Source organism: Opisthocomus hoazin, chromosome 1, assembly GCF_030867145.1.
Source record: "Opisthocomus hoazin isolate bOpiHoa1 chromosome 1, bOpiHoa1.hap1, whole genome shotgun sequence".
Taxonomy (NCBI): domain Eukaryota; kingdom Metazoa; phylum Chordata; class Aves; order Opisthocomiformes; family Opisthocomidae; genus Opisthocomus; species Opisthocomus hoazin.
Genome location: NC_134414.1, coordinates 107,322,925 through 107,349,911, shown reverse-complemented (window position 1 = coordinate 107,349,911; position 26,987 = coordinate 107,322,925). Strand labels below are relative to the sequence as shown.

At 47.2% G+C, this 26,987-nt stretch overlaps 1 protein-coding gene across 3 annotated transcripts in view; it reads right to left on the bottom strand.

Moving 5' to 3' along the window:
- Positions 1–25,640, bottom strand: part of RUNX1 (RUNX family transcription factor 1) — a 170,338-nt gene extending 144,698 nt beyond the window's left edge. For all 3 annotated transcript variants that reach the window (XM_075445484.1, XM_075445540.1, XM_075445606.1), the window contains exons 1-2: positions 25,577–25,640; positions 25,275–25,388 (exon numbers count right to left, since the gene is read on the bottom strand). In XM_075445484.1, the coding sequence (XP_075301599.1) occupies positions 25,275–25,329 (55 nt within the window). In that variant the 5' untranslated portion in view covers positions 25,330–25,388; positions 25,577–25,640. The remainder of the gene's footprint in view (positions 1–25,274; positions 25,389–25,576) is intronic.
- Between the last annotated feature and the right edge of the window lie 1,347 nt (positions 25,641–26,987).

The window sequence follows — 26,987 nt, the reverse complement described above, 5'->3', positions numbered from 1 at the left end:
ACTGGGGCTGTGAGAAGTTTTGAAAGCAACCGTGCAAGTTTATGGCAGAAAAAGCCCCTATCCAAGTCAGGGAAAGCATACCATGCTTGCTGTGTTTCTTACATGTTTTCCGTAAGTACCTGTGGGTTGCCTGTCTCAGGGAGAAGATATGGGACCAGATGGAGTTTTGGCTGGACCTGGTCTGGTTATGCTTCCACGTTATGAGGCTCTTGCTTTTTAAATCAGAGACTGTACAAAATACTTCCCTCCCTATTGTATCTGCAATTGTAGCTAAAATCTGAAACAGTCAAAGCCACATTTGTTTGAAGCTGGGATCTGACAAGAATAATAAGAGATTTTTCTCATAAAACCATCTTCTGCTCTCCTTCCACAGCACTTCCACTGATATTGGGTGGATCTGCTCCTCTGCGGGCAGATGGCAGCACCAGGTCCTTCTGGACCTGAGACCCCCACCCAGCCTTGGATTCAGAAAGGACATGGAACAAGCTTGGCACCTAAGCCTCATTAAAAGCAAGTGGAAGATGGACTCCTAATTCACTTGGAAACCTCTGGAAATGTGAAGTCGTGCCCCGGAGTAGACCAAATACTGTGTATCGCTTCAGAGTTGCACATAACCTACCAGTCAGCTGTAGCCTGGTTCCTATGGAAGGACGCATTGTACATACTGAATAAATACTACCTAACATTTAAAACTTCATGCTAACACCTGTGATCAAGATGCATAAAATCCAAGTCTAGACATTGTTCTCAGCTTGCTCATAAACCAGCTCTTCTTCTTCTTCAGCACTTGCACATACAGTTTCCGCCCCGCACCCCAGCTTTTAAATAAACTCCGTTGAAAGCCACAAAAGCGATCTGGACCCTTTTTCCTCCAGAAGCCTAGCGATCCTAGCGAGCAGCTGGCCTGTAACATGACTCCTGTGCCCCACGCTCTCTTTTGTGTATGCCCTCCCAGCTAAAGAGTGGGTTATTGGATGTCCTTTGGCAGGTGCTACTGGATTAAAGGGGCCGTGCACAAACTCTGAATTGGGGCTTTTTTGCACTACTTAAGTAAACACCATCCACTGCGTAACTCTCCTTATCTCCTACCAAGGACTGGTGATTTTGTAGCAGAAAGGGGTTTTTCTTGTGTACATATTTTGCTAAAAATTATGTAACAGTTTTGTTTTCTTGAATGCAGTTGAGAAAGAACATACTCTCATTCTGAATACCTTCCATGACAGTGTATGTCAATTCACCCCTGAAGAGTGAGCAAAAACACCCCCAAACTTGAGACAGCAGGACAGTTGCTTTTGAAAGGAGTGATCCCAACCTGTGCTCAAAGGGGTACTACAGAAAAGACAAAGACACTCAGCTGTATTTCTGCTGCCCTGTGCTTTGGGAAATGGACTCAAAGCTATAGCCATTCTCTCTGTTGAATGTAGGATGCCAGTTTTTTGGACTGACTCAGATGCTGTGGCGTCAGAGTGGTAGAATAATAGCAATCAGTCTTCTGACAGTATAAACATGCAAACCCCATAGCTGGGGTCTTAGGTTTTAAAGCTCACTGAGTCACGTACTCACAGAAGAGACCAAGCTTTCCCTGCAGTGTCAGAGCTGCAGTAGGTGGAAACTTGTGGGAGATCCTTTTCCTTGCTGTCAAGGAGCACATGAACCTGATTCGCACTTCAAAGAAGCGAAAGGCCGGAGGGGGATTTTTGTGTTGGAGATACTGAGGGGAAAGGTGTGTCCCGACTTCTTGCCTGTCCCAAGGGGTCCTTCTTCAGTGGCTTCTCCCCTTCTTTCCTCCCCGCCTTTTCCATTTCTATTCACCCTCTTCTGCTGATATCCCCTTTCCCTGAAAACTGGGGTCCTTTTTCCTCCTCTCCCTCATGGTTCCTCCTCACCCCTACAAAATTCTCTCTGATTCTCTTTGTGCTTTTCCTCCCCCATGATCATCTCTGCCTCATCTGCTCAAAGCGGGAACTCCTCCAGAGGAGAAGCTTTGCCCAAGCCCCCTTATTCAGACACTACCACTTGCTGGTTTATAGCTCTGGTTTCATAGCTTGCTTTTTTCTGCTCTAAATGCAGAATCTGAAAAGCTGAATTCAAAGACTTGACCTGAAGAGACAGGGGCAAATTCATAAGGAGAGGAGTCATGTCAGTATTGCTGATCCTCCAGAAATTTCTACAGCGTGAGCTTCACAGCTCTTTGTTGTTCTTATGGCAAGCATACTGTTTGCATTAGGGAAGGAATTATTTCATACTGATAAGAAAAGATAGCTAATTCAGCATAGTGGGAAAACTGTTGCATAGAGGTCAGAGATGATTTTTTATTTGTTTGTTTTAAACTAGGAATAACAGCATTTAGTTTTACAGCTATCTGTCTTCACATCTTTTATGCCTTTATTCCATCTACAAACATTTGACCCTACTCTGTATCAGCTGCATCATTTCACTTTGGAGTGAAGGCACATGAAAAGGGGAGCTCAGGACAGCGTCTCCCGCACAAAGCCAATGCACCTGTCCTCAAGGCAAATGAGGCTGCTCCCCTGGCAGCTTTCTCTTATATGAGAGGAGAAACTTTCGTCTGCTCCAGCAGTGCCATCTTATCAACACATTAATGCCTACTCGCCCCTTGCTCCTAAGCCTCCATAAGACTTAGCCGGACAGCAGCAGGGATTTCTCTGGAATTCTCCCGGCAGAGCTGCCCTTGGCGCCTGCGTTGCTCACCTGCAGCCTACCACAAAGCCCAAAGAGAACAAGCAGGCTGCACAACACCCTGCATTTCCTGATTTACTCAGTAGCAAGCTTACTGGAGGCTGATTCACACCATTTCACGGAATTCAGACACCTGCATTTCAGGGACTTCTTAAAAAATATGCTCTAATGCTGCATAAAAAGCTCCCAGCTGCCCAGAGACGTTCACCAAGCACACAACAAGCAGCTTTTGCCCTGTGGTTTCTAGGAAGCCATGCATCCAGGCCACCAGCACCAACCACACAATGCATCTAGAGTAAGCGACCCGGCTTTGCAAACCAGAGAAGGACAGCGTGAGCAGCACTCTCTCTACCCTCCTGTTGCACTGAGAGCTGTCACGAATGTGAGCCAGGCTTGATCCCTTAGTCAATGCCTTAGACTGCCATGGGTTTGATGTGCCTACTGGGCAGCTCAGCTCCAGACTTAACCAGCAACTGCCTCTCCTCAAGCAAGAAGCTTCCTGGCTCCTCTCTCACCCACAACTTGCTCCTAAAACAACAAAGAATGGATACGTGAATAGCCCCCTCTCCTTTAAAGACATATCGGGTATTAGCCAGGCTCTCTGGGGAGGGCTGTAAGTTTGCTGCTTCTGCTTCATCTGATCAGTGCACAGAGGGTTTGGACTTCCATGTTTGCCAATGCTGGTACAGCCTTCATGGTTTCCCAAGCAATGCAATGAACTTCAGCAATCTTAAGACAAGAGGGGGGTCCATTCATCTGAGCCCTGGCCTTTACCAAAAGAGCTGATTTAGAAGAGCTGACTAGCAGCTGCTCAGTATCTTTCATCCTAAAACTGTGCCTTTTAGTGATGCCTTTGCACTTAGAAAACCGGAGATACCCGTAAACAGTCTAGGAGGGAATTATCTTCATTTAAAGGGATGGACTGAAACTGCCGCAAAAACTTTGTGACAAATTCTCCAGAAGAGGTTCTTCTGGAACTCTCTTGGGTTCTAATGAAATCCCTGTGGAATGGCTTTGTCAGGCCGGTCTTTAACACAAGCCATCTTCTGTATGGCTTTCTGTTACGAAAACAAAATATTTTGAGATAGCAACACATTACAGAGGTTTTTAACAGTGACATTTACCCTTTAGCTAGTCCTGTAAGGAAATGAATCTATTTTTAACAGTAGCTAGAGTTAACGAATACCGGTTTTTGTGGTCATCTGAGTGGAAAACCCTTATCAGGAGAAAGCCATTTGTGTTGCAAATTAAATGGTAGGGAACAGACAATGAACCACCATAATCTGTTTTAAAACCTGTTGATAGAAGTTCAGAGTTTGTGCCCAAGAAACTCTTCTCTTGAAAGTTTTCCCCAACAGCTTAAACTGGAAGCTCTGATCCAAACTTGCCAACTTGAAATCCTGAAGCTGAACCTACCCCTCGGAGTATGAGAGTTTGTGCTGGATCAGGAGAGGCAGAGTTTTGTAGAAACCTCTGTGTGAGGAAACTGGATGCAAAGCCACCTCAGGAGACTTCAGGTACACGGTTAAATCCGGTAATCCTTTTAGGATGATATTTTTATATGAAATAGAACTGCAGTCTGAATTGCACACCTCAGCCAAAATAAAGGATGACCATCTCATGCCCACTGCAGGCTTTGGTTGAACTTCAACATTTTAAGATTTGTCATGCTTCTTTCCGACCCTAGCTCTGTTACTGCGTTTCAGTAAAGAAATGCTTTCTAAGAAGAGGACTAAAAAGATTAAATAAAAAACTGAGAAGTGTTCCATTCAGGGAAGGCCCACCCACAAGTGGAGACAAGCTTTTCCCCGCCCACCATCAGCTCTTTAGTCCAGCTTCCTGCACCACGTTCCTCTCCCTCAGCACGGCTGCTAATCTTGGGAGGCGAGGGCTGGCACCACTGCACTGCTCTGCTGTTCTGTCATATGTGAAAAAGATGTGTTGGGAATAAGGCAAAATAAATGTGAAATGCTGTTGGAAAAAATGAGGTCAGCTAGCCCTATCTGCGGCCCAGCAGAGTACCCCATTTACCTCCAGCCTGCCTATCGTCAGCAACCAAGGAATGGCTGTGGTGGAATTAGTGGTGTACGTGGCTTTCGCCTTCCCACAAGAGAAAACCTAATACTTTTTGCAGCTTCACTTTCTACGAAACTCATCAGGGCAAGTGGCATTGCATTCACACTTCTGGTAACTACAAGATGAAATCAAAGCTAATCACGACACCATAAAGTCAAAGCCGCTGACTACAGTTGTCTTCTAAGGAGCAGCTTCTTCCATTGATAGAAGAAAAAGGGTAAATAAAAGCAAAGCAGACTGATGTTGTTAACAGATAAAGATACCCGCAGTCTTCTTTGGAGACCTGTGCAGAGACGTCGACCCACAGCACCCAGGAAGGACCGTTCTGCACTGCGTCACCTGGGGAGAAGCCAGTCAGGATTCACACCTGCCAGGGAGGGCTGCGATTCACCCTGACAGGCTCACCGCCCAAGGCACGGCCTGGGAGTACCCCAGCACTGGTGGTGGAACGGGGAGAGAGGGTCTCGCACCACCTGCCAGCCCTGCAGCGCCCGTCCTCTGATGCCCACGCCAACATGGCAGCCAGCAGCGCAGCGCGTACCTGCGGTACTCCACTGACAGAACACAGCCAGGCTCGCCGCCTGCTCCACCCTGCTCATCGCCTGACGTTGAGGATCAAAGAGCCGAATGTGCCACTCTTCAGCCTGTGTTGTTACCCAAACACCCAGGAGATATCTTCAAACAAATGCCTCTGCCTTTCCCCTGTGCTGCCCCCACTTTGTTGCACACCTGTGGTGCTGTCCCACCATTGCCCTCGAAGTCCTCCTTTGCTGTGGTACCTACAAAATCTCAGTGCGAGCTGCTGCCGTGTTAGAGCACCGGCTAACCTGCCAGCCTGCCTCGGCTGCCTGCACGCCCCTTTGCTGCCTCTGGCTTTTTTTTTTTTCTGAAGCTGAGAAACTGAGGCAGCGATGCTTTCTTTTATCTGCTCTTAGGCAGAACCCAGCTCAGTGAGGAGGACTCGTCTCAGTTCAGTATAAAGTAATTATTACCTGCTCTGATTTTGGGAGAGCTGCGAATTGAAAGGAGGGCATGAAGGGAAGAGTATTTTGGGCTTTATTTGGGCTGGATGATGATGGTTCTTCCCAGAGGGCAGCCCCCTGTAAGCACTCTGTGCCCCGTCTCATCTTGCCTCTGACCTTTCCTTCCCACCTCCCACCCCTGCCACCTCCTCGCCCTCATGCACGCTCCCTCCCAGCGCTGAGCAGGTGCTCTGGACATCTCGCTCCATCCCTGTCCACCTAGCAGATACACACACAGGAGTAATTGCCTGAAACAGCAGGGTCACTGCACCTCAGAGGATGCTGTGAGTCAGTGCTGGGGAGACCACCACCTTCCTCAGAGCAGATCCCTTTTGGGACTTTATACAGAGGACCACTGACAGGCTTTGTGACAGGCTGATTTGGGCCAGTCTTCAAGGTCCAAAAGGACCTGACACGAGGATCCTAGTCCATGTACCCGTCGTCATGGGGCTACAGAAGGACCCACTTTCTCCCCCCGGCAGCCATGCACTGCAAAACCTCCGCTCCCCTGTGCCTCCACACGCTCCCTCCGCACGAGGCATGGAGCAGCTCTGTCACACACATCGCGACAGATCGTACGAGAGGTGTGAGCAGGGCTGCAGCCACAGGTGCTGTCCTGGTGGGACCAGGGGATGGGCTGCGGGGATGCTGTCCTCACCGCGGGCCCTCGGTGCAGAGCGAGCAGGGGATTTGAGGAGATCAGCTAGCAGGCTCGAGGAACTGGTTTATGAGGACGGCTTGGAGAGCTTGTCCTCGGACGAGTAATGAGTACGTGGCGCTGTCAGCACATCCTGCAAACACTTAGAGGGTTTGAAACACAGAAGAGGTATTATTTAGGGTGTAAAGTAAATAAAATACAATGTGCATACACATAGCGTATAGACATACCTATGCATACACACACGTGTATAAATACCTCTATATTGTATACTGCAAACACATATTCAGAAACCGTAATAGTCTGCAGTAACTAGGTGACTTAGATGAAGAGAAACTTGCTGAATGCTAAGGAAAAATCCCTAACCATCAATTTTGCCAGTGAATGACCTAAGGGAAGGGATGGAAAGAATCCTTATTACTACAGCATTCAAAACCCATCAGAGCGAGTACCCTGCAACCCTTAAACTCTGCCTTGTAAACGCTTTGTCTGGATAACCTGGAAGTTTCTCCACTCTTTACCTTTGAGGGGGCACAAAAAGGCTTCAGCAAAAGCAAGCCATGCATCAAAAGGCTATCATTTTATGCCAGCGAAATAAAAAGCTACCACAACTTATAAAGCAACAGCATCTCTATGAAGTGACTATTTGCCCTGTTCTTCAGGTATGCTGTGTGGCAAGGGAAGGAAACTCTGAAAAAGGAGAGAACATTTCATACCCTAAACCAATCTTTTTAAAAGAGAAGCCAGTGCAGATGGGTTACTAAACACAGAAGGTCACGTTTGTTTCCCTTACTTACCAATAAACGATTCAGGAAAGTACACTCTCTTCATTTTCTGTTACTTAAATAACAGCCTAAAGCACTAAACAAACAAGCTGAAGTCAGTAAGTTTGATCCAGCAGCAGTGTCGCACGAATCCCAACGCCACTTTCTCATCACAATTTGCTACGCTGAGACACCACAGCAAGCCCCGAGACAGAGTGACCGAGGGAGTGGGATGTGCAAGTTACTCTGAAGCCTATTGGTGGTTGCTTGTCAGATTCCTTTGAAGATCCCAGTCTAAACTCTTGCTAGCACATGAATATCAATGCCCTTCTAATGTCTGAGCTCTGCAGAATGCTTTCTTGCAGCTTTCACACTTACAAGGCAAAGAAAAATCGCAAGCATTCCCGTGGTCCAGGCAGGGAGGAAGCTGAGGGATACACAGTCCCAGAAACTTGTTACTGCATGGAGGGAGAGGGGAAGCGACCACAGGGCAGCGCTGGCTGCAGCCCCTCTACGTTGGGATAACGGAGCAGGATGGGGCAGGAGGCAGCCATGGAGGGGAACATCTTGTGATGACCCCACTGAGAGCAGGGGTCGTGCAAGGAGCCGGGGCCAGGAAAGGTCTCACCCTGGGAAGCAGCAGAGCGGAGAGGAGCATGCAGGTGCCTGGGGAGGGAGCCCACACAGCACAGAGCCCCGGTACAGCCTGAGGGCTGCCAGGATTCGGGCTGGAAGGAGACAGGCTGCAACAGGGACATAAAGAAAAAAAGAACGGCAATATCTGAACACTTCTGTTGCAGCTAGGAGAGAAGTAAAAGCATGGGTGGAGAGTAATTTGTGGAGACCGTGGTGACTGACTTCAGACAGCCTTGCCTTACAGAGGGCTCTCTAACTTCCCCCACACTTGCGCGACTGACGTTAACTCTTGCCAAAACCATTTTTATCTTTTTGTTTCATTTCATGCTTCTCACAAACCAACTTTCAAGAGTACTGGTCCAGTAAGGCCATACCCTTCACCTATCTTCAGTTTGGTTTCTTGGTTGTAAACTCTTCAGGGTGCTTTCCCGTACGTTTGTACAGCTCCTAGCACAGCAGTGGAGCACGTTAGTAATAGGAAAGAGGGCAAAGTGGCAGGGAAATCCGTGAAACTCAAATGTCAGTGGTTTTTGCAGCATTTGAACCTAAAATGCTGTCCACAGAGCTATTGCTATTATTTTTTCTGGTTTTTTTACGAGAACAAAGCAAATGGACAATTTATTGAAGCAACTTTCCAACGTATTTTTTCCTGAAAATCAGATGCCTTATTAGAAGGCCATCTTTTAGCAAATGAAAAAAAAATTATCAGGATTATGTAACTGATGCTGATAAGAATGCTGGTCAAGCTGTTTTAAACAAGCATGTCCTGAGATATCTTTCTGGAGAAAGAGCGTTCTGGTAATATTGATGATTTTCATGCAATGCACAAGAAAAATAACCTACTTGGCTGAGAAAACCCCTTTCTACTAGCCCCAGAATTCCAATCAGAGAGAAAAATGGAAAGGCATTTATGCTAACACATGGATGAACCTTAAGGTGAGATGTTCAAAACCAAGTACACCTAAGTCATGGGAAGCCTGGTGATTGCCCTGGCTTACCGCAGAGGGAGATACATGCGTCCAACACTTTTGTAGCCCGTGCATCTGTGAGCTTGAGCTTTCTAAGCCGTACACACATGCTTAGCTTCGAAGAGGGGAGTAGCACCATTTACATAGTTGTACACAAGTCAAGGCTCCTCATGCCACAAACAGAAACCACACACGCACACATGCACACCCTTCACCACCGCAGAAGGGTTCCCATCAGACCCAAGGGAGCCAGCGATGGTCACGGCAATAAAGCCAGGCGCAGTTGCAGAACAAGGGGCAAAGTCTGCACTGCACTGAGATTTAAATGCAGACCTATTTGCCTAACTGCAGGCCTCTGAGCCCGAAAATGCTTTCCCCTTTGTGTTATCAGTTCTGGTCTTCTCCAAAAGCTCTCTGGTTAAACGGAGCCTCATGAAGGGCTCTGAGATCTCAGGCTGAGGGGTGCTGGCAGGGAGGCAGGCGTGGGTGCAAGCTTACGAAACCCCAAGCTGTGACAGGTACACACTTCTAAGAGCACTTCTGTGCAGCCACCTCCTCGAACGCCGGTCCCTATCCCCCCCAGTCAGGGCTGCGGGCGCCTGCGGTCCCCCCTCGGAGGGAGCAGGCAGCCGGCCGCCCCAGGCACCCCGTTTATAGCAGGGGAGGGCACTTTTGAGAAACCGGCGAGTAACTGAAAAAATGCGGCAGAACTCAACAGCAAGAAACGGCGGCGGGAAAGAGCGCGAAACAGGAAAGCGCCGGCGAGGCTCTCGCCGTCCCCCCAGCCGGCGCTCGGCGGGGACGGAACTGCTGCAAAAGCGACGCAGGGCTGTTATCAGCCCCGCGCAGGGGCTGCGGTTTTGCTCGCTCTCGCAACCCTTCTCCAACTGTCACTTGTTTTTCAACAAACAGGATGCCTCCGCTTAGGCTGACAGCTTCCCCGTAACTTCGGGGCGAGGGTCCCCCTCGCCACCCCGGGCCCGCCCAGCTCTGTCCCTTGGGATGGTGGCCTCAGATGCACCCCGGGCAGGGTGCCGTGAAGGGGACAGACCTATCTCCTTCCTGCAGCCCCCCGCTGATGGGCAAAACAAGAAGCGCGCGGTATGGGCTTGGAGAGGAAAGGCTGAGCTTCCATCTTGTTTGCTTTGAATTATTTCACCTAAAAACAGATATTAAGGAAGTGCTTGTGCTACGTTTAGGCACCAAGGGCAGACTCAAGCTGCTCACCTCCTCTCTGGTCCAGGCAGCAGCCACTGATGTCCCGCGGCACGACGGCCGCAGGGATGTGGACAGCACGGTTTCTTAGCCACGCAGTCCCCCTGCACAGGCTGGAGCAAAGGCACGAGGCAGGACTGGTTGAATGGATGTGCTACCACAGGAGGCAAAGGAGCATCTACCTTTGCAGCCAGCAGCACCAGAGCCTGTGGCAGAGCCGGGGCTGCTGACACCATTGCTGGGAAGCTCCTACTGCCTGTTTTCACCCCAGTGTTGGGAGAAACCCTGCACTGAGCTTTGCTGCTCGGGCTCATCAAGAAGTGAATTCTGTTTCTCAAGGTCACTTGGGCTATCCTACAGAGAAGCCTGCTGCCTCCGCAAACAAGAGAGGTACCAGCCTGGGTTTCTACTCAGAAGTTAGATACGGGAAAAGCAAAACACGCTCTGCCCCTGGGCTGATAATTGCCTGTCCAAAGGTTAGCCTCTGTCAGCAAAGGTGGAGCCCGTGCCAACGGCAGCACAGGATTTGCAGCAGAGCTGCAGCAGGGCTATCTACCCTGCAAGCTTTTCTGGCACTGACCAGTGCTGCTGCAGATCAACACTAGAGAATGCAGCAAAAAATATAGCTCTGGAATGAAATTATCAGAAAAATGAAGCTTTCCTTTTGAAATATTTTTTGAAAAAAAAGAAGAAACGCTTCTAAATGGATGCATAGTTTCTTCTCACATCTCCCTGTCCCACTACACCAGCCTACAGCTTTGCAGGACACCAGGAGGCTTTTAGGGAATCTCCAAGCAGTGATGTTTCCAGCTGGGTTGGTAGGACTGAACTGTACCCTAGTCCTACTCTCCCTTCCCCTGGCTGTCCCTCCTGCTCTGCTGGCACAGGGAGGTGAAAAGCATCATCTACTGCCAAGAAGGATCTAAGCCAGGCTGGAGAAAACCCTAGTGCACCACTCCTTCTGGATCTGAAATTCTAATGAGCTGAAGGAGTCTTGTATCCAAATTGTTTGTCAGCTAGTCTTATTTCTTTTCCTGTTCCCTTATTGTCCACAAACAACTTGTAATATTTTCAAGTTCACCTGCTGCTCAAAAGTAATTGGAAAACATTTTTTCCTGGATTATCTTTATGGTTTGCTATTTGAACTGGATTGCCCAGTTGCAGCTGGAGATGTACGATATCCAGGCCCTTAAATAATGAGTGAAATGCTAAAGTGACTTTCTGATGAAAACATCTGCTTGATCAGATTTGAAATTTGAAGTAAACAAGAGATCATTTTGGAGATACTGAGGCTCAGAACTGTAAGTAATAAAAAACTGAGGTTCTGTTTTCACTCCTCTGTCCCTCAGACTTCCGATATGACCACTATTCCCTGGTTCTTCATCTATGAATATGCGATTTCCAGAGTAGTTTGAGCAGCTTCTGAATGCATTTGACTGTCTTTGTGTATCACTTTGGCCCAGTGCACACTGAACTGAGGTGCAAAGCTCCTTTATCATCCTGCATTTCTGTGGAGGCAGTCTCTCTGCACTTTCCCTAGCTTTTCTGGTTTGTGGGCCAACTTTAACTACATTTGATAGAGCAGAAGTGGACTGAAGTTCCTACAGCTTTCACAAAACACGGCAGTAGCGGAGAGGCTCTGTCAGTGCTCCCAGCTGAAGGGCGCCTGAGAGATTTTAGAGATTCCTCGAGAAAACCCTTTGATCAGATTAAAGCCTTATCGGATGTCAGAGCATGCAGACACAAGAGCTATGTCTGTAGGAAATCAGCAGGAAATCAGCCTTCACTAGTTCTGCCTAGGACAACATGTCTTGGTTTTTTAAATGCATCAAACTAGACTTGCCATAAATTGAGAAAGCAGGCTGCTTCTGTCTGAATTTTTACCATAAGCCAAACATTTCCATGGAGAAGATTTTCAGTGGTTTTGCACACTTTCAATCAAACAACTCAAATTAGCTTTTTGAAATTTCCCAGTGAAGCAAGGCTTACCAAGAAAAGAATACGACAAATTCTCATGAGAAGTTTCCCACAGCCCCAGTAGCATGAGAGCTTTTTACCACATTACACTGGTTGTGGGGAAGGCCCACATTAACAACATGATGAGAGCATTTGGATTTAATAGAGTTAATATACACAGCATAATTACCCATAACGTTTGAGGCAGCTCTCAATCCATCCCTATCGTAAGTGCTTCCCCAACAACTCCTTAACACCATGACAAGAACATTTATGATGTCACTGATCACATCGTTAGCAGCCGCTGTGGCTCGAGACAGGTCTTGGTATGCTTCATCTTCAACTATCTCCTAAATAACAACACTACAAAAGTCTCATCCTGGAGTTGCATGGGCCTCAGGCATAGTAACACAGAGGTCCGACACTAAGTTTCACAAAGAAAGCAACTGCTAATGCTGCAAAGGGCTGCTGGTTTGGTGAAGGCCATACCCCATGCTGTGCTGATAGACCCTGCAGAGCGCAAGCCATCATGACTAGTATTATTTATTTATTGTAAGGCACGCTGAAAGGTAATGCTAGAGTAGGATTAAAAAAAAATATACCCTGCAGGTATAATCTCTTGTATGTGAACCAGCCCTTTAGCTTAATATCCTCATCACTTTTTATCTACCACACCATAACTTGCGCCAGAACTCTGACACAAGCTGCCTACCAAATTTCACGTCTATTAATGTATGCTAAACATGAAAATGTAAGAGGCTAAGAAACTAGTCTAGAAATACTTCTCTTTTTCCTATCTCTGTTCTCCCTCCCAGCACAACCCACCTTAGAGCTTTGCATTGATTTCATTGCATTACCGAGGTCAAACTAACAGGCTAAGTCTCGTGCAGAGGCATTCTAGGAGAGGCTGGAAAAAGGAAGGCAAGAACCCACAGAAACACACACCTGTTGATCCCATGGCACCCTATGCACAGTGTACTAAACTTGAGATTTCCGAAAAAAAATCAGAAAACTGGTAGGTGTACTCGCCACTAACATAGAAAGGACCAAATATACAACGTGTTGCCTCAGGACTATCTGCAAGCTTAGAATTTATAGAGTAGGATTGCATACCAGCACCACAAGAAGCCAGTCCTTCCATCCCTTTCCATTTTTCTGTATCAACTGGAAAGGGATGAGGCTGCAGACATCACGATCAAAGGGGACCGGTGCCAGGTGCTAGGCACAGAAGCATGGTTCATTTTGGACACCTGTATCCATCTAATTCTAACCAAAGCAGGAAGATACCAGTGAAGAAAAGGTCGATAATTTAATAAGCCGGTAGGATGATGTTATGAACACCGGGGGGACTTAGTTCAAACACTGAGCTTTTAAAAAAAAATGAACAAATGCCAGTGCATTATTCTCTGAGCATAAGCTGTGGGAGTTGCCTATATTGCATTACTCTGGCCCTGGCTGGCTGGCTGGCAAAGGCAGCTCTGAGCACCTGTGTCTCAAATGTCAGCAGCTGGGGCTTGTATCTCTGTCACCCACCAATTCCCCAAAATTATGTCAGCTACAATCGGTTGGGATTACGCTGTAATCGAGCGAGAAAAGATGTATCCAGTGGAAACAGTACTGTGTTCCAGAGGTTTGCTGAGGAAAAGTACCTTTGCTAATACAAGGGCTAAATCAGGCAAGTTGCTTCTGCCACACAACAAAATACTTCTTGCTCTCTTCCTGACTTTCTCACCCTCCCTCCTGTGCTGGGTTCTGGAAAGAAATGCTTGGTGTGGATTTATTTCACTCATATTCCTGAGTAGTCAAATACGTGATCCACATTTTTTTTTTCTCTTCGCTATACGATAACTGAAGGCATTTTGGTCTCCAGATGCAGAAATGAAAATTAGCAGCAAAATTAGCAATGTAAGTCATATGCTAGAAATGTTTGGGTTAATTTGTTCGTGGCAAATGTTGCAAACAGCAGCATTTTATAAAAACCTCAATGACAAGGTAGTTTGTTTTCTCACCAAGGAAAAATAAGCAAGGGAAACTTTGCTACGGCTAATTATCTCCTAAAATAGGACAGCTAATGTTTTTATATAGGTTATTTTTCTAATTCTGATTTCAATCTCTCTGAATTGCAGTTTCAAGTAAGGGATGCCCTAATGTTGCTTGTATTTCCTGCAGAAAAAAACCTAAATTCCAACAAGACCTTGCAAGAAAAGGGGTTGAGATGTTAACTAGTGAGGGACTTCACACAGAAAGGAATTTCGGGAACAGTGAAATGATTTTCCCCATAAACAAGTTTGAATCTGACAATAAATTTTTGTTAAATCATGTTTTGGATGTTTTTTTACCAAGACGGCTGTGTGAACAAGTTGTATTAGCCTGAACCTTCAGAGGAGGCTACGGTTTTCAGCAGGATTGCTCAATTACTGGCTTAAGCCATGTACATGGGAGAAAACCTACCACGCTGGCACCTTGTGTTGCCTTGGTTAGCTGTGCGTGCTGCTCGGTCGGCAGCTGCGCGACTCATGCAGGGAAGTCTCTCCTGTGGGGACTGCGGGGTGCACCAGGATTTGTTCATGAAAAAGCTGGAGACTGAGCAGTATTTACTGATGAACTTAGTAAAAAATAAACGAGAGCATGTCTGACAGGGTGAGAATAATTTGTAAGCTGAAGACAGAAACCGTATTAAAAAACTTTTTACCGAGAAAGACCCTTTCTGCTCCCTCTACTTACTTTATCTGGCCCCAGGTCATGAAGCCAAACCCCGCTGCTGCTGTGAAGGGGCTCCTATTTATCTGTAGATACTGTGGAGCAAAACATGAGATATTGCTTTTACTGCTGAAGAGAGCGGAGCATGAGCGGAGATGCCCGACGGGGAAGCCATCTCGCAGCTGTAGGGCAGGACGCCCAGACCTAGGCAGGGAGCAGGGACATCCCTGGCTACCCGACACCCTTTGCAGGATTTCACGGAGGCAGCAGGCAGACCACGGGCACTCTCTTTGTCCAGCCACTGCCCTGAGCTTGTATGACACCATCTAATCCCCTTGGACACAACGGGGTTCTGTTGTATTTCCTAATCCCCCTGGCTCTAGGGGGCTTTTCTACAGGCTGAAAGGGGAGAGGAGACAGCCTGAAAAGCCTCCAACCACTTTTGTTTAAACAGCGCTTTTGATCTTCAACTGGTGCAGTTCAGTCAAAGCATCAACACACCAAAGCCTGGAGGACGTGGGACTGTGGGTCTGCTTTGGGCCTGTCTCCCACGTGCTGGGGACGTGCCCAAAGCACAGAGCTGTCAGAGGGATGGAAGAAGTGGGATGGGGCTACCTCAACGAGCCAGCCCATCAGAGGGCGGCTGGAAATGCAATCTCTAACTTGCACAGGGCCATTTTTTATTCAGCAGCACTTGCAAGCACAACAAAAGGGCAGGAAGCACCGGGATGCCATTCCAAAGAAAAGGCAGGTTACAGCATGGAAGGGGAGCCAGCCTCACCCCTCCGTATGCCACTTGTGCGAGGGTGTAAGGACAGCTTGGCAGAAAGGGACCACTGACCTGGGCCTCCAGAGACGTGACTTCAGGTTATTAACACCTTTATAGGGAGGAGAACAGCCATCACAGGTCTCATTCAATGTGCAAGGATGTCAGCCAGGTCTTTCCACTCGTTTTGTTGGCTCTTGGATCAGGTGTCATGCAGACAAAATACTGGGCTGCTTTAATTGCCCAGCAAAATGTGAACCTAAATCATCTTTCCTCATACAGACAGCTGACTAATGACATAACTTCACCCCACAGGGGAGCTGCAAATCCCTCTTCGTGTTGATACATGTCTAGCTACACTCTCCCAAATGGGAATGGACTTATAAAAAAATATAAAACTGTTCATACTGGTAAAGATGCAGTAAAGGAAAGAAGCTGTTTGGGCCTAATGTAGCTTTTCTGCTGCATCGTGTAAAATAGATGCACCCAAAACCATCAGTACAAAATAATACACTCCTCAAAAGTAGTACTCAAAGTTGTTTGGACTGTGTATGAGACTGTAAAAAAATGACTATCTGCATCGCAATACCTACTAGGAGAATTCCCCTCCCCCCCCACCAATAAAAGTTCTGATTGTTACACTAAAATTTAAGTGGTTCACCACTTTTGAACTCAAGAAGTTTATCTTATCACTTTTTCTTTTTACCTGGACAAGCCATTCACATTCTTTAGTTTCCACAGTAGTCCAAGACACTGTACTTGAAACACCCTGTTTCGTTTAGAAAAGCAAATCATATTCTCCAGTGCAGCAAGGTACAGCCAGAATAAGTTCCCGTTCGTATATAAGACCTGAATTTTGGTTTCAATTTGCAAGTTATTTTATGCTTAGTGTGAAAAAAGTGTGGGTGTTCAGCACCGTATATTATCACTTTTTACAGGCGTCGTGCAGAAGCTAAAGAGAGAATCGGTGCAGAGACTAAGGTGTCTTTTTCCCTTTCAGAGGTGGCCGTGTCTCCAGGTTGCGTTGGTGAAGGTCCTTAGGAAGCCCGTGGGGGCCAAACCACCTGGCGGCTCTCCATACTGTGCTTTCTCTAGCGAGAGGGCAACCCACCTGATGAGCTGCCAGGCTCACCCTGTTTCCCTAGCGGGAGTTGTGAGCAGAACACTTCCCACATGCTATCTGCCCCCCAAACTCGGGTTCAGATGGAATGGTGGCAACGAAACAGGAATGTGGTTGGTGTAGAAGCATGCTCAGTGATCTGGCATGAAATCACCTTTGCAACTCCCTGCCCCGGAGTCCAGAGAGATGCAATGGACAAAGTGGTACTGAATTACTTTACAAAGCGTTTGGACAATATACATAGGAGCAATGAAACTGTCCTATACTGCAGTAACAGATTCACCGACCCCTGTGCAAATGGGGTTAACAAAGTCTTAACTGGAATATATCTCCCAGATACAAATTCTGTTACACCCGACCTATGCAAAACCTAAAGCTCATTTACATATGGGTCCTGAAAAACAGAAGCATTTTACAGAAGTCTGATATTATCTAGTAACTGTATTGTAAAATAAATTGTACTTCCTATGAACTGGGCGTAGCATGCAGTCTCATATCAGTAGCCTGGTCTGGATGATGTGCAACACGGACAGATGGTCAACAGCCATGGCAGCGCTGCCGTGTGGAGACTGACCGCACAGGTGAGGCCTCCTCCTCATTGCCTCTTACTTGGAAGGTGCTTTCAGGGTTGCTTTCCAAAGCTGCGATTGTACTCACAGAAGTCCTGTTCCTCTCTGTCCTTCTAAATAAGACCAGGAGATGGCACGTGCTAAAGAGTGCCTCTTTCAGAGTCTTTCCTCGCTGCTTAGTGAGGAAATGCACTTCACCTGTCCACTGGGTGAGGTGTACACCCTCGATGTATAAACTAAGTACAGTCAACACCTACCAACCAGAGAAAAAATCCCAGCCAACTCAAAGCTCCTTCTACAACCATGCATAATATGCCATAAATAATTATTTCACGCCAGTATTTCCTAGGTAAAAGAGACAAAAACTTTAATTCTCAAGCCATAGTCCTGTTATCTGGCATTATATGAATTACACTTGCACCTTAACGCTATGTTTCTTTTGGCCCCCATGTCAACACTGGCATTCAGAGTTCACAACTTCAAGTTTTTCTCACAGGTTTCTTTGTTTTTAATGGACAGACCCAGCAGCTGATGGCCATTTTGCCCCTGCCTAGGTGGAACCAGGATGTTATCCTAAGAACTGGATCTGGGGCGTGCTTTCTGCTCCTGGCTGTGTCTACAGAGAAAAGGGGAAGCGTGCCTGCAGGCACGTGGGAGTAAAGCAGCGGTAGCTTAAAACTGCTCAGCCCGACTAATACCAGTAGTGAAAACCCAGAGGTACGCCTCCCGCCCCCGCTCCCCACCACGGTGCATACTGACGTCTTCCAGGGGCTGGCTGGTGGTGACTTACACCCATGCGATGGCATCTGTGTTATCCTTGCTAGACAGATGAAAGCCTTCATTTTGCTGTGCCGGCTTGCCTTCCACTACCCTTTGATACTGCAGCAAGTATATGTACAGACCTGGGCGCTGACGGACAAGGAGGCTGCTCTGCCCACTGCACAGGCTGTGACGCCCTGCTCTCAGCCCCCTCTCCACACGCTCGCAGCGCTTGCCTTCGCCAAAGCAGGCAACGGCAAGGCGCTTTAGCAATGCTCACGGAGCTCAGCATCCTTCGGTGCTTGTTCAATGCTTCTGCAGATGCCCCAATACCCCCGAGGCACACGTCTGGCCAGCACGATGCAGGTGTACGTCATAAAGCCAGCTAGAAAATGAACTCATGAGAGATGCAGGCGGTGCCAGGGCAGAGAAGGTGCAAGACATTTGTCACAAAGGAAACAGGTGATTGGCCCCGTGCTGTGCCGCTTCACCCCAAACATGTGAGGTATTTTGCAAATGGTCATCTTTCTCTTTCAAAGACCACAAAAAGGCACCTGAAGGGCTGGGTCTGTGTTTTCTGAGGCTGCTGATTCGATGAGGATCATGGGGCTTGCCCTGCTACAGCTGAGTGTAATGTTTATAGCAAATCACGTAAAACTTGACAGGTTTCAAGTTTCCTCGCAGCGCATTCACGGAAAGGGTAAGGGAGGTAAGCCTTCCAACATACACTCAAAACCCTACCTAAGGGCACCTTCTGAGCACATCTCAAAATCACAGTTTCAGCGTGAAACCAGACAACAGAAAACGCATTGCAAGACAAAATACTCAGAAGGCAAAAGAAAAAGCCCCAAGCCCGTGACTCGGACTGCTTTTGGGTTCACTGGAATTAGAAACTCAAAACAAAAAGCACAGGCTGAAAAAAAACCAAAAAAACCAACCCAGATAGATCAAAGCCAGAGAAAATGTTCTCACAGATCTTCGTGAAGTGAAACTACCCAATTTCACAGAGTTTCGCTTGCAAGCAGAAGTGGTGAGCCCTGCGGACAGCATTAAGGATGAATTGGAAAGTCTACCAGGTAGCAGCTACCGTCACTCTCTACTTCCCTGCTTTCGCAGTCAGTTCTTCTATGCCTTTCTTTTTCAATTGTCTGAATACATATTTATAGAAAATTTGATGTTTTGGACTAAAATGTATCTCGGTCGTAGGCCCAGGCCTTACTTTGCTGCAACGTAAGCAGAAGAAAAGGCATTTCTTTTGAAAATTGATTGCATTGGGAATCTCTATGTATAATTTCTGGCCACCTTTTCACTGGCAGCAAGAATGGCATGCCTTGCATTCAGTATCACTGTCGATAAGCCAGTGCATGCATGGACGTCACCAACGTACTGGAGACCTTTGTAGGTGTTATACTGCTCCAAATGTCACCACCACTGTCACCCCAAACAGCTCATTAATACACTTCAGAGAGGAGATATCCCTACTACTCAGCTGCTGTTTGGGAAGCTGACTCAAGTCTATACAAATATTATCCATTCTCCTAAGGTGACAGAAGAAGTAATGAGGTAGTGTAATGTTTTCTTGTCCCTCTCTCAGACCAGTGATTCACCCAGCCAGTGGTCTGTCTCTCTCCATGGCCAGTACCAGATGTCATGGAGGAAGCCACAATTCATTTTGCAGATGACAGACCAGCTTACATGGGAAGTTTTGTTTCCAAGCTTTAACAGAGATCGTTTTGTGCTCTGTAATAGGGAAGGGAGAGACGAAGGGAGAACTTAACCCTTCCAAAACTTCTTTTTCTTTACCTGGCTGGTACCTATAAAAAACCTGATATGTATGTACAGATCCAGCTGTTTTAAAGATCCTGCTAAATTCTTGGTTTCAATGGTATTTTGTGGCAACAAGTTCTAGGCTGCAATTAACCACGGTTTAAAAAAATATCCACCATACCTTGCCCCATTGACTACACGCAGAGAATGGAATAGGAGTGAGTGGGTGAACTGACTATCTGTGTAGTTTCATGAAAAAAACAAGCAAACAAAGAGAACACACACGTAAATAAATAAAAATTGATACAAATCTGAGCAAACGCATCCTTGCACACTGCAATCTGCAGGAACACAGAAAATCCATCAGGCTCACGCCCCTGCAGTGAAGGGGTTGCACGGCCTGTCTTGAGCTTGCCCACTGCAGGCTGGCGTGCCTCATCTCTGTGTGCAGCCTGATGCTTACGGCAGCCACTCCAGCCAAAACTCTGCACACCCCAACTTAAACCCGCACGCTGTGTCTGGGAGGCCTTTGCTGGAACGGGGCAGACAGAGATGCCAGGCAAGGTCTAGATTTAAAGAGCGGGTGGTCCCTCTCCAGCCAGTCTCAATCCATTCTCTTACCCAGAGCCAGAGCTACTTCTTCCTCACCTTTCTGCTGGGCCTGTTGGACCTGTACCGCTGCCCTAGCCAGCAGCCCAGTGGGCACCCACACGTTTCGGCACAAGCAGCCCAAGCATCTGACAGAAGTAGTTATAGCTACGTGGCGCAGCCCTCCTCCTTCACTGAGCTACCTGGGCCAGCCAGGCACTTTGCAGCAGCCTCTGATGTGTAAATCCTTGCCCTGTGTGTGCAGGAGGAAGGCAGGTTTCCCTGTCTCATCACAGGGGTGAGGAATCTCAGATTATCACTTACCGAGGCACTGCAGCCAGCAGTTTCCGTGGAGCACCAGTCCACTGTAACTTTTTCCTGCAGCTGGCATTCCCCCTTAGCTCCCCAGCCCACTCTGTGTTTCACCCTTCCCCTGCACAACAGTACAAGAGGACCTTAGGCTAACACCCCTGCCCGGCCCTCCAGGAACCGCTGCAGAGGTGCAGGAGAGACCGCTGGGACCCAGTGTGTCCCCTCTGCGTGTGGCAGGGTGTCAAAGTCAGATGAGCTTCTCCTGTTGGTGGAACAGCCTCATAGTTTTACAAGGGAAATGCCTTTGCCGTGTCCTTAGGATTGCTTCTGCTTGGCTTTTAAAAGCAAGCACGTCTATTTCTAAGTCCAAGAACTGTAATTAGATGCATTTGAAGATAAGTAGACTGTTCTCTTGGGGTCATGCCTTAGCAGTCAAACTAAACCATGATTATCTGCTAGTCATGAAAAAAATGCAGTTTATTTTCTATTCGTATTGCATACACCGGCAGTGGGGAAGACATTTTTATTTCCCACCAGAGAGCTACCTCAGAGCTGGAGCTTGGCTCTGATGATAAAACACGGTCCGAGGCAGAGTTGCCATTGAACAATCTCTTATTAATGACCACACGATAAAGGGCAAGCCAGCCTGGGGGATCTGCAAGCCAGACATAACCCTAAGTCCTTGCTAAGGCTGTCATCACAACACATCACAACGCTGCATGTGACTCTGTCAGATACTTCACCCCTTGCTTCACACGAATTTCTGTGTTCAGGTCTCACAATGCTTCTCAAGGCTTTTAAATGAAAAAAGGCTCAAACAGAGAGAAGGCTGTGGAAATCAGACATTGAGCAAGTTTTTTCCTCTAGTAAGCCAAAGTTTTTATGAGCTTTAGTTCAATTTCCTATTCACAAGATGCAGTTAGTGTTTTAGAATGCTGACACAAATTAACTCTTTGTTACACTTCAGACAGTCCGCAAAAGTGCTGGAAAACTTTCTCCCCTACAGAGTGATGACATAGTTTATGCTATTGTGAAAAGATAGGTTTCTTCTACTGGGTGAGTGAATGAAAATACATGGCAGTGTTGGGTACCGTGCACCTCCCAGAGAAATGTGTCTTTGGCCAAGTTACTTCCAGTATATGACCACTTCTGCTAATGTCATCAGTTCTAGAGGGCTGCAATCATTATCAACCTTACTACTCACGTCCTCAAGCAGAACCTTCTGCAGACAAACGTTTACTCCTAGGGAGGTCTCATACGCTGAGACCGTGAGACTGCAGATGTAGGCTTGGATAACAGGGACCCTCTGATCACCCCACCCCTCTGCTCACATACAGTGCCAGGGACTTTAGGAGTCTACCAATGTAAATCCCATCCCAAGGCAAGTCAGAGCCACTAGCTGTCCATGAGAAGCAGCATGCTTAGCCATAAGTGTCCATGGGTCCAGGCAGGGAAGCCCTTCGGAGCAGGAAGAGCTTCTTGCTGCGGTTTTATTTAGCATTTGCAAAGGAAGAAACCCACAATGGGTGGGCACTACTTGGTGTATTAGAACTAAGAAGAAAGTATGCACAGTGTATTTTTCCACGTTGTAAAGGTGCTCTGATGGAGTTCCTTTCCATTTGATAAGAAACCAACAAAATGTTGCACCACAAGTCTTCATTGCCTCGATTAATTAACAAAAAATACAACAAAGGCAAAATCAGTAGTAAGCTTCTTTGCATATTGAAACAGTTAGACCTTGCAGCAAAAGGTACTATGAACCTTGCTAGAATAGAAGTTTAAACGTCAGCCTTGCTGATGCAGTCCTAGAGTTGGGAAAGAGATGGAGTGATGTTTTTCTGTGGGTTGCACTGCAGCAAGACACTTAGAAATGCTCCTACCCTGTACTCCTAACACCAAACCCAGACTGTAAACTGGAAGAGGCCATTAGGAAAATGAGGCCATCATTAAGAGCAGAGCCAGTAAACATTTGAATGTGTTCAGCATGCAGAGCACGCCACTGGAGGTTTCAGTATAATCCTCATTTCTTTACCTAGTGGCAGAAGCGAGGACCTGGTGTGGTGTGATAGAAAAAGGGCCATATCCTTTGTGGTGTACCACATTCAATTAATATGTCAGGCTTTCTATGTCTGTCACTGCTTGCAGAGGCTGGAACAATGGTTCTGTTTCCCCACTCCCCTCTTTTTTCCCAATTTTCACATAGTATCAGGCTAAAAAAGAGTTATGGATTTCCTTCTCAGAGAACTGTGTGGGCTGATAAAGTGAAATCCATAGCAGAAAACAGCTTGGTATTTTTCCCTTTACCTCACGATTTCAGTTAAGAGAGAAAGTGCAATAAATTTTGGCGGGAAAAAAAGAAGACACAGCTTTGGACATTTGAATGACGGGTCTATGTAAACACTATTGAGAAATACGGGTGAGAACAACCGACCCTAGGGATGATTATTTTTCTTGCTCCGAGGCCCAACTGTTACTTTTGCTGCACTGAGGATTTTGAAACTGTGCGAAGTTCATTTGAGTAAAGAAAGGAACAAAAAGGGGACTGCTGGAAAACCGTCACAGCCTTCCACATTCAAACACGATGTTCTTTCGCAACGATGAAACATTTGCTTTACAACTCAACCGAAGTGCTGTTGCCCAAGCTTTTCTAGCACTGCACAGTGGGAGTTTGATCTTGTTTGTGCTGGGTATGTACCAGGACCTGTACCTGGACTGCCAAAACTGCATGAATATCTTAAGGTGTATAGCGCAAGACTTCTAGCCTGGTCCACAAAGAAACACAATAAACTGGTGCTGTAGTAACATCAGCGGCAATAATGAGAGCAGCAGTAAGGAGAATAATAAAACCCATTCTGGAGTGTTGAACTAAATCACTTGCTGGATTAACCAGCTTTAATGAAACCCCTCCTTTTCTGGACAAATGGATCCTCGGTCTCCAACCAGCTGCTCTCAGGCTGTCTGAGCTCCTGCCTGCAACACGGCCTCTGCCGTCCCCAGCCCGTCCCGCGGGCTGGCTGTGCTCTGGCACTCGCTGCAAGCACTGCCCCATGAGGTTCACTCTGTTTGTTATTTTATCAGAAGTACAAAATTTCCTCAGTAAGTCTTCCTGTGCTACTGATTAAACAGAAAACAGTCGGGTGAGCGAAAAAAAAAAAAAGGCTGACGAAATGCAGGAAGATCCTTCTTGTTGTTCTAGCAGTATTGCTTCCTTAGCTTGGCAAGGGTGCTGAGGAAATGTCAGCACTGCGAGCGCTGCAGAGCAGTCAGCTTTCAGCATCTCCTCTGCTCAGGCTAGAAGGTGCTGCAAGCCCCACCGACCCACGCAGCTTGCCGCGATTCAGCTCTCTGCCGGCGCCAGGGAAGACAGACATGGAAAATCTTTTGACACGGGGTGAGGGGAAGAGAGCTGAGGCAAGGCGGCAGAGTGGGCTGGCGTTGGGGCAGGTTGCCCTCCGCCCGCGTCCCACTCGAGGGAGCACTGATCCGCAGGAGTGGCCCGGTGCCGGCCGAGCTGCTGCTTGCTGTGACACAGCAGCTGCGACGAGCCTTCCGCATTCCCCAGCCTGCTTATTAATACGAATAACTCATGACTCACACTGGCACCGCCAGCGAGGCCGAGAGACTGTAGTCTGTAACTATAAAGAGTTACAAAGCGCTGCGCTCTGGCAGCACCCCGGCCGAGCTCGACGAACGGTCTGCAACGGGCTTTGTGTGCCTTGTCATCCGAACGGGCGCAGCCCTGCTGCAAAAATGGGCTTGGGCAGTCAAAGGGCTTGCATGGAAAGGGGAAAAGTTCAGCTGTAGCATGAGCTATTTAGGAAGGTTGTTACGAGGAAACGGAGAAGTTTCTCTGGCTTGCTCGTATGAATAACCCATGACTAAACCATTAGCTCCACGGGGGGTTGTGAGAACATCAGAAGGAGCCTGTGAGGGTGCTTGGTCACTGGTGAAAAAAGACCAATTGCCAGGCAAAGCCCTTCAGTCATCCGTCCATCCCCCCCGCCCCAGTCTTCACAGAACTGCTTCATTTCTCTAAGGGTGGCTGCAGCGGATAACTCGCAGTCATCAGAGACCTGCGTGGCATCAACAGAAACTCTGAGTTTATCCACACTGCTTCTTTTCCTGAGCCACGTGAGTTGAAGTTAACTTTAAGCAGGTTTCTAAGCTTTTTCTGACTTCTCCCCAGCCAGCATGCCTTTACCCAGGCTGATGGTCTAGCACAAGTGAGACAGCATCACGCTCTGCTGGCTGTACACACCGGTTTGCTGCTCACTCCCCGTGCTTCAGCCTGTAATGTGTGTCATATGCCGTTGGCTGTCATTTTTCATGGCAGTGGCTAAAAAAGTTGTAATTCTGCCAAAAAGAGTCAAAAGGGGCTTGTGCTACTGCTATTGTATCTGCAGTAATTCATGTGAGTTATTCTAGCACACTTTGATTTATGAAGAGAAAATTCACAAGCATGCAATGGCTGTTTGAACAGCTTAAATGAGTCCTTGTTATAATCTCTTTAATGGACTGATAAGTAATGAGATGGTATTCCTGCACGCTCAGATATTAGGTTCGATGAGACTGCCTCAAAGAAAAGTGAAGTGGGAAAAAGCATGTACTACAAGAATGTCCCTAGATATTCTCCAAACATGCATTTTCTTAAGTACAGGAAAGTAAAAAGTATATTTAGAAAGTCTGAATGGCACTTACCTCTCAAGAAGTGCTGGTAAGAAGGAAGTGACTCAAATATGCTGTTTGAAGCCATTGTTTCCTCTTTAAAACTCACTCTCTCTTTACAGTGAAGGAATATATGATTTCTTCTACCTTGGGGAGTGAAAAATGAAGAATGGTCATTGCTACCACCCTCCTCCCAGCCATCACGCTCTGTTTTATCCCGGTGCCTCAGGAGCAGCACAAAGCGGATTATAAGGTTCTTTTGCGAAAAGAACTCCGAAATTGTTTCTTAAAAAGAAAAAAAAAATAGCGGATCAGTTGTGGTTGATGATGCTTACCACTCTATGAAACTCTGTGGTTTGCAGTCAAAACGATTCGCCCTGCCTGCTGACCAATATCCCGGACCCGCTCTTGTGTGACTGCCTCTGTACCCAACTTGTGGTTCTGTGGTTGTTTATGAGGCCCAAAGAAGTGTTTCACACAACCAAAATTACAAATTTAACTGTTCCCCTTTCCAGAACCTGCCTCCATTGGTCCCTCTGCATCACATGACCAGAGTGATGTCGACTTTCTTCTTTTTTTTTTTTTTTAACTTTCTGAAGTCATGCCCTACCCACTCCACCTGCCCTCCCCGGGGCTGCGCGAGGCAGCGATGGAGTCTGCTGAGGGAGGGAAAAGAAAAATGACTCACCATCCCTGATGCTACAAATGGTCTTGCTGAGTTAGTTCAACTCCGCTTGTTTTGTTGTTTGTGGTTTTTGGAACTACTGATTATTTTGATAGAGATTTCATTGCTGCTTATTCAATAGTAATTCAAACCCGGGTATTAGTCTGCTGCTAAGGCAGGATGTGTAAGTCATCCTGTAAAACATTAGGAATCAGCTGTAGGAAAGACCACTGGCTGGGGAAAGAACACTGTGCAGAGGTTCTGAAAAAGAAGTTTAAAAAAAAAAAGGGAAACTGCCAAGGGAGACAAAAAAAGCACTAACATTGTTTTGAACCTGTATGATGGCACCCTCTGAGGAGTGCTTGAAGGTCGCTAGTCTCTGAGCCCGCAGGAAAGGTTGGTAAATTACTTCCATAGCGATGAATCCAGTAGTCCTTGTTTAGCACAGTTCGTGTTCCCACCAGAAGGATCCCTACCCAAGAAAAAAACTGAGCAAAATCCTCAGAATTTAGCTAAGTATCTCTTGAGATGATAACAGGTCTGTCTCTTGAGATGGTAACAGGTCTGTCCTGTCTGAAATTCTTCCCTTTCCTTCTCCCTCCTCAAAAGAAAAAAAAAAAAAGAAAAAAAAAGGTCTGAAACTTAATAATCAATTGGCAGTTCTGGCTCTGGCTGCGACAGTGCAGAAAGAGGGGAGAAAAGTCTCTTACTACGGCACAGAGAAGTGGCTGCTGTGCCACCTTTTGTCTCCTTTTCCTCTCTCCTGAAGGGTGGGCAGCAGCCCTTCCCCGCCTCGCTGCAAACCAGAGGACGCCTCACACCTGCACAGCCTGGGGTTCAGCACGCTGAAACCCACGAAAACCCTGCCCAGAAACCTGTGGCAACCAAAACGACTGCACCCACAGCGGGGCTGCAGCAGAACGAGACCTTCCCCGCACCCTCTGAGTGACTACCACAGCCCAAGAGCTCCCCTTGGAAGGAGAGCAAGAAGCCTTTGAGATGTTATGAAAAGTACTGGTAGGTGGAGCGCAAACGCGTAACAACCCGCAGTTGCTCCCGCGAGGAGCTCGCGGTCAAACCCC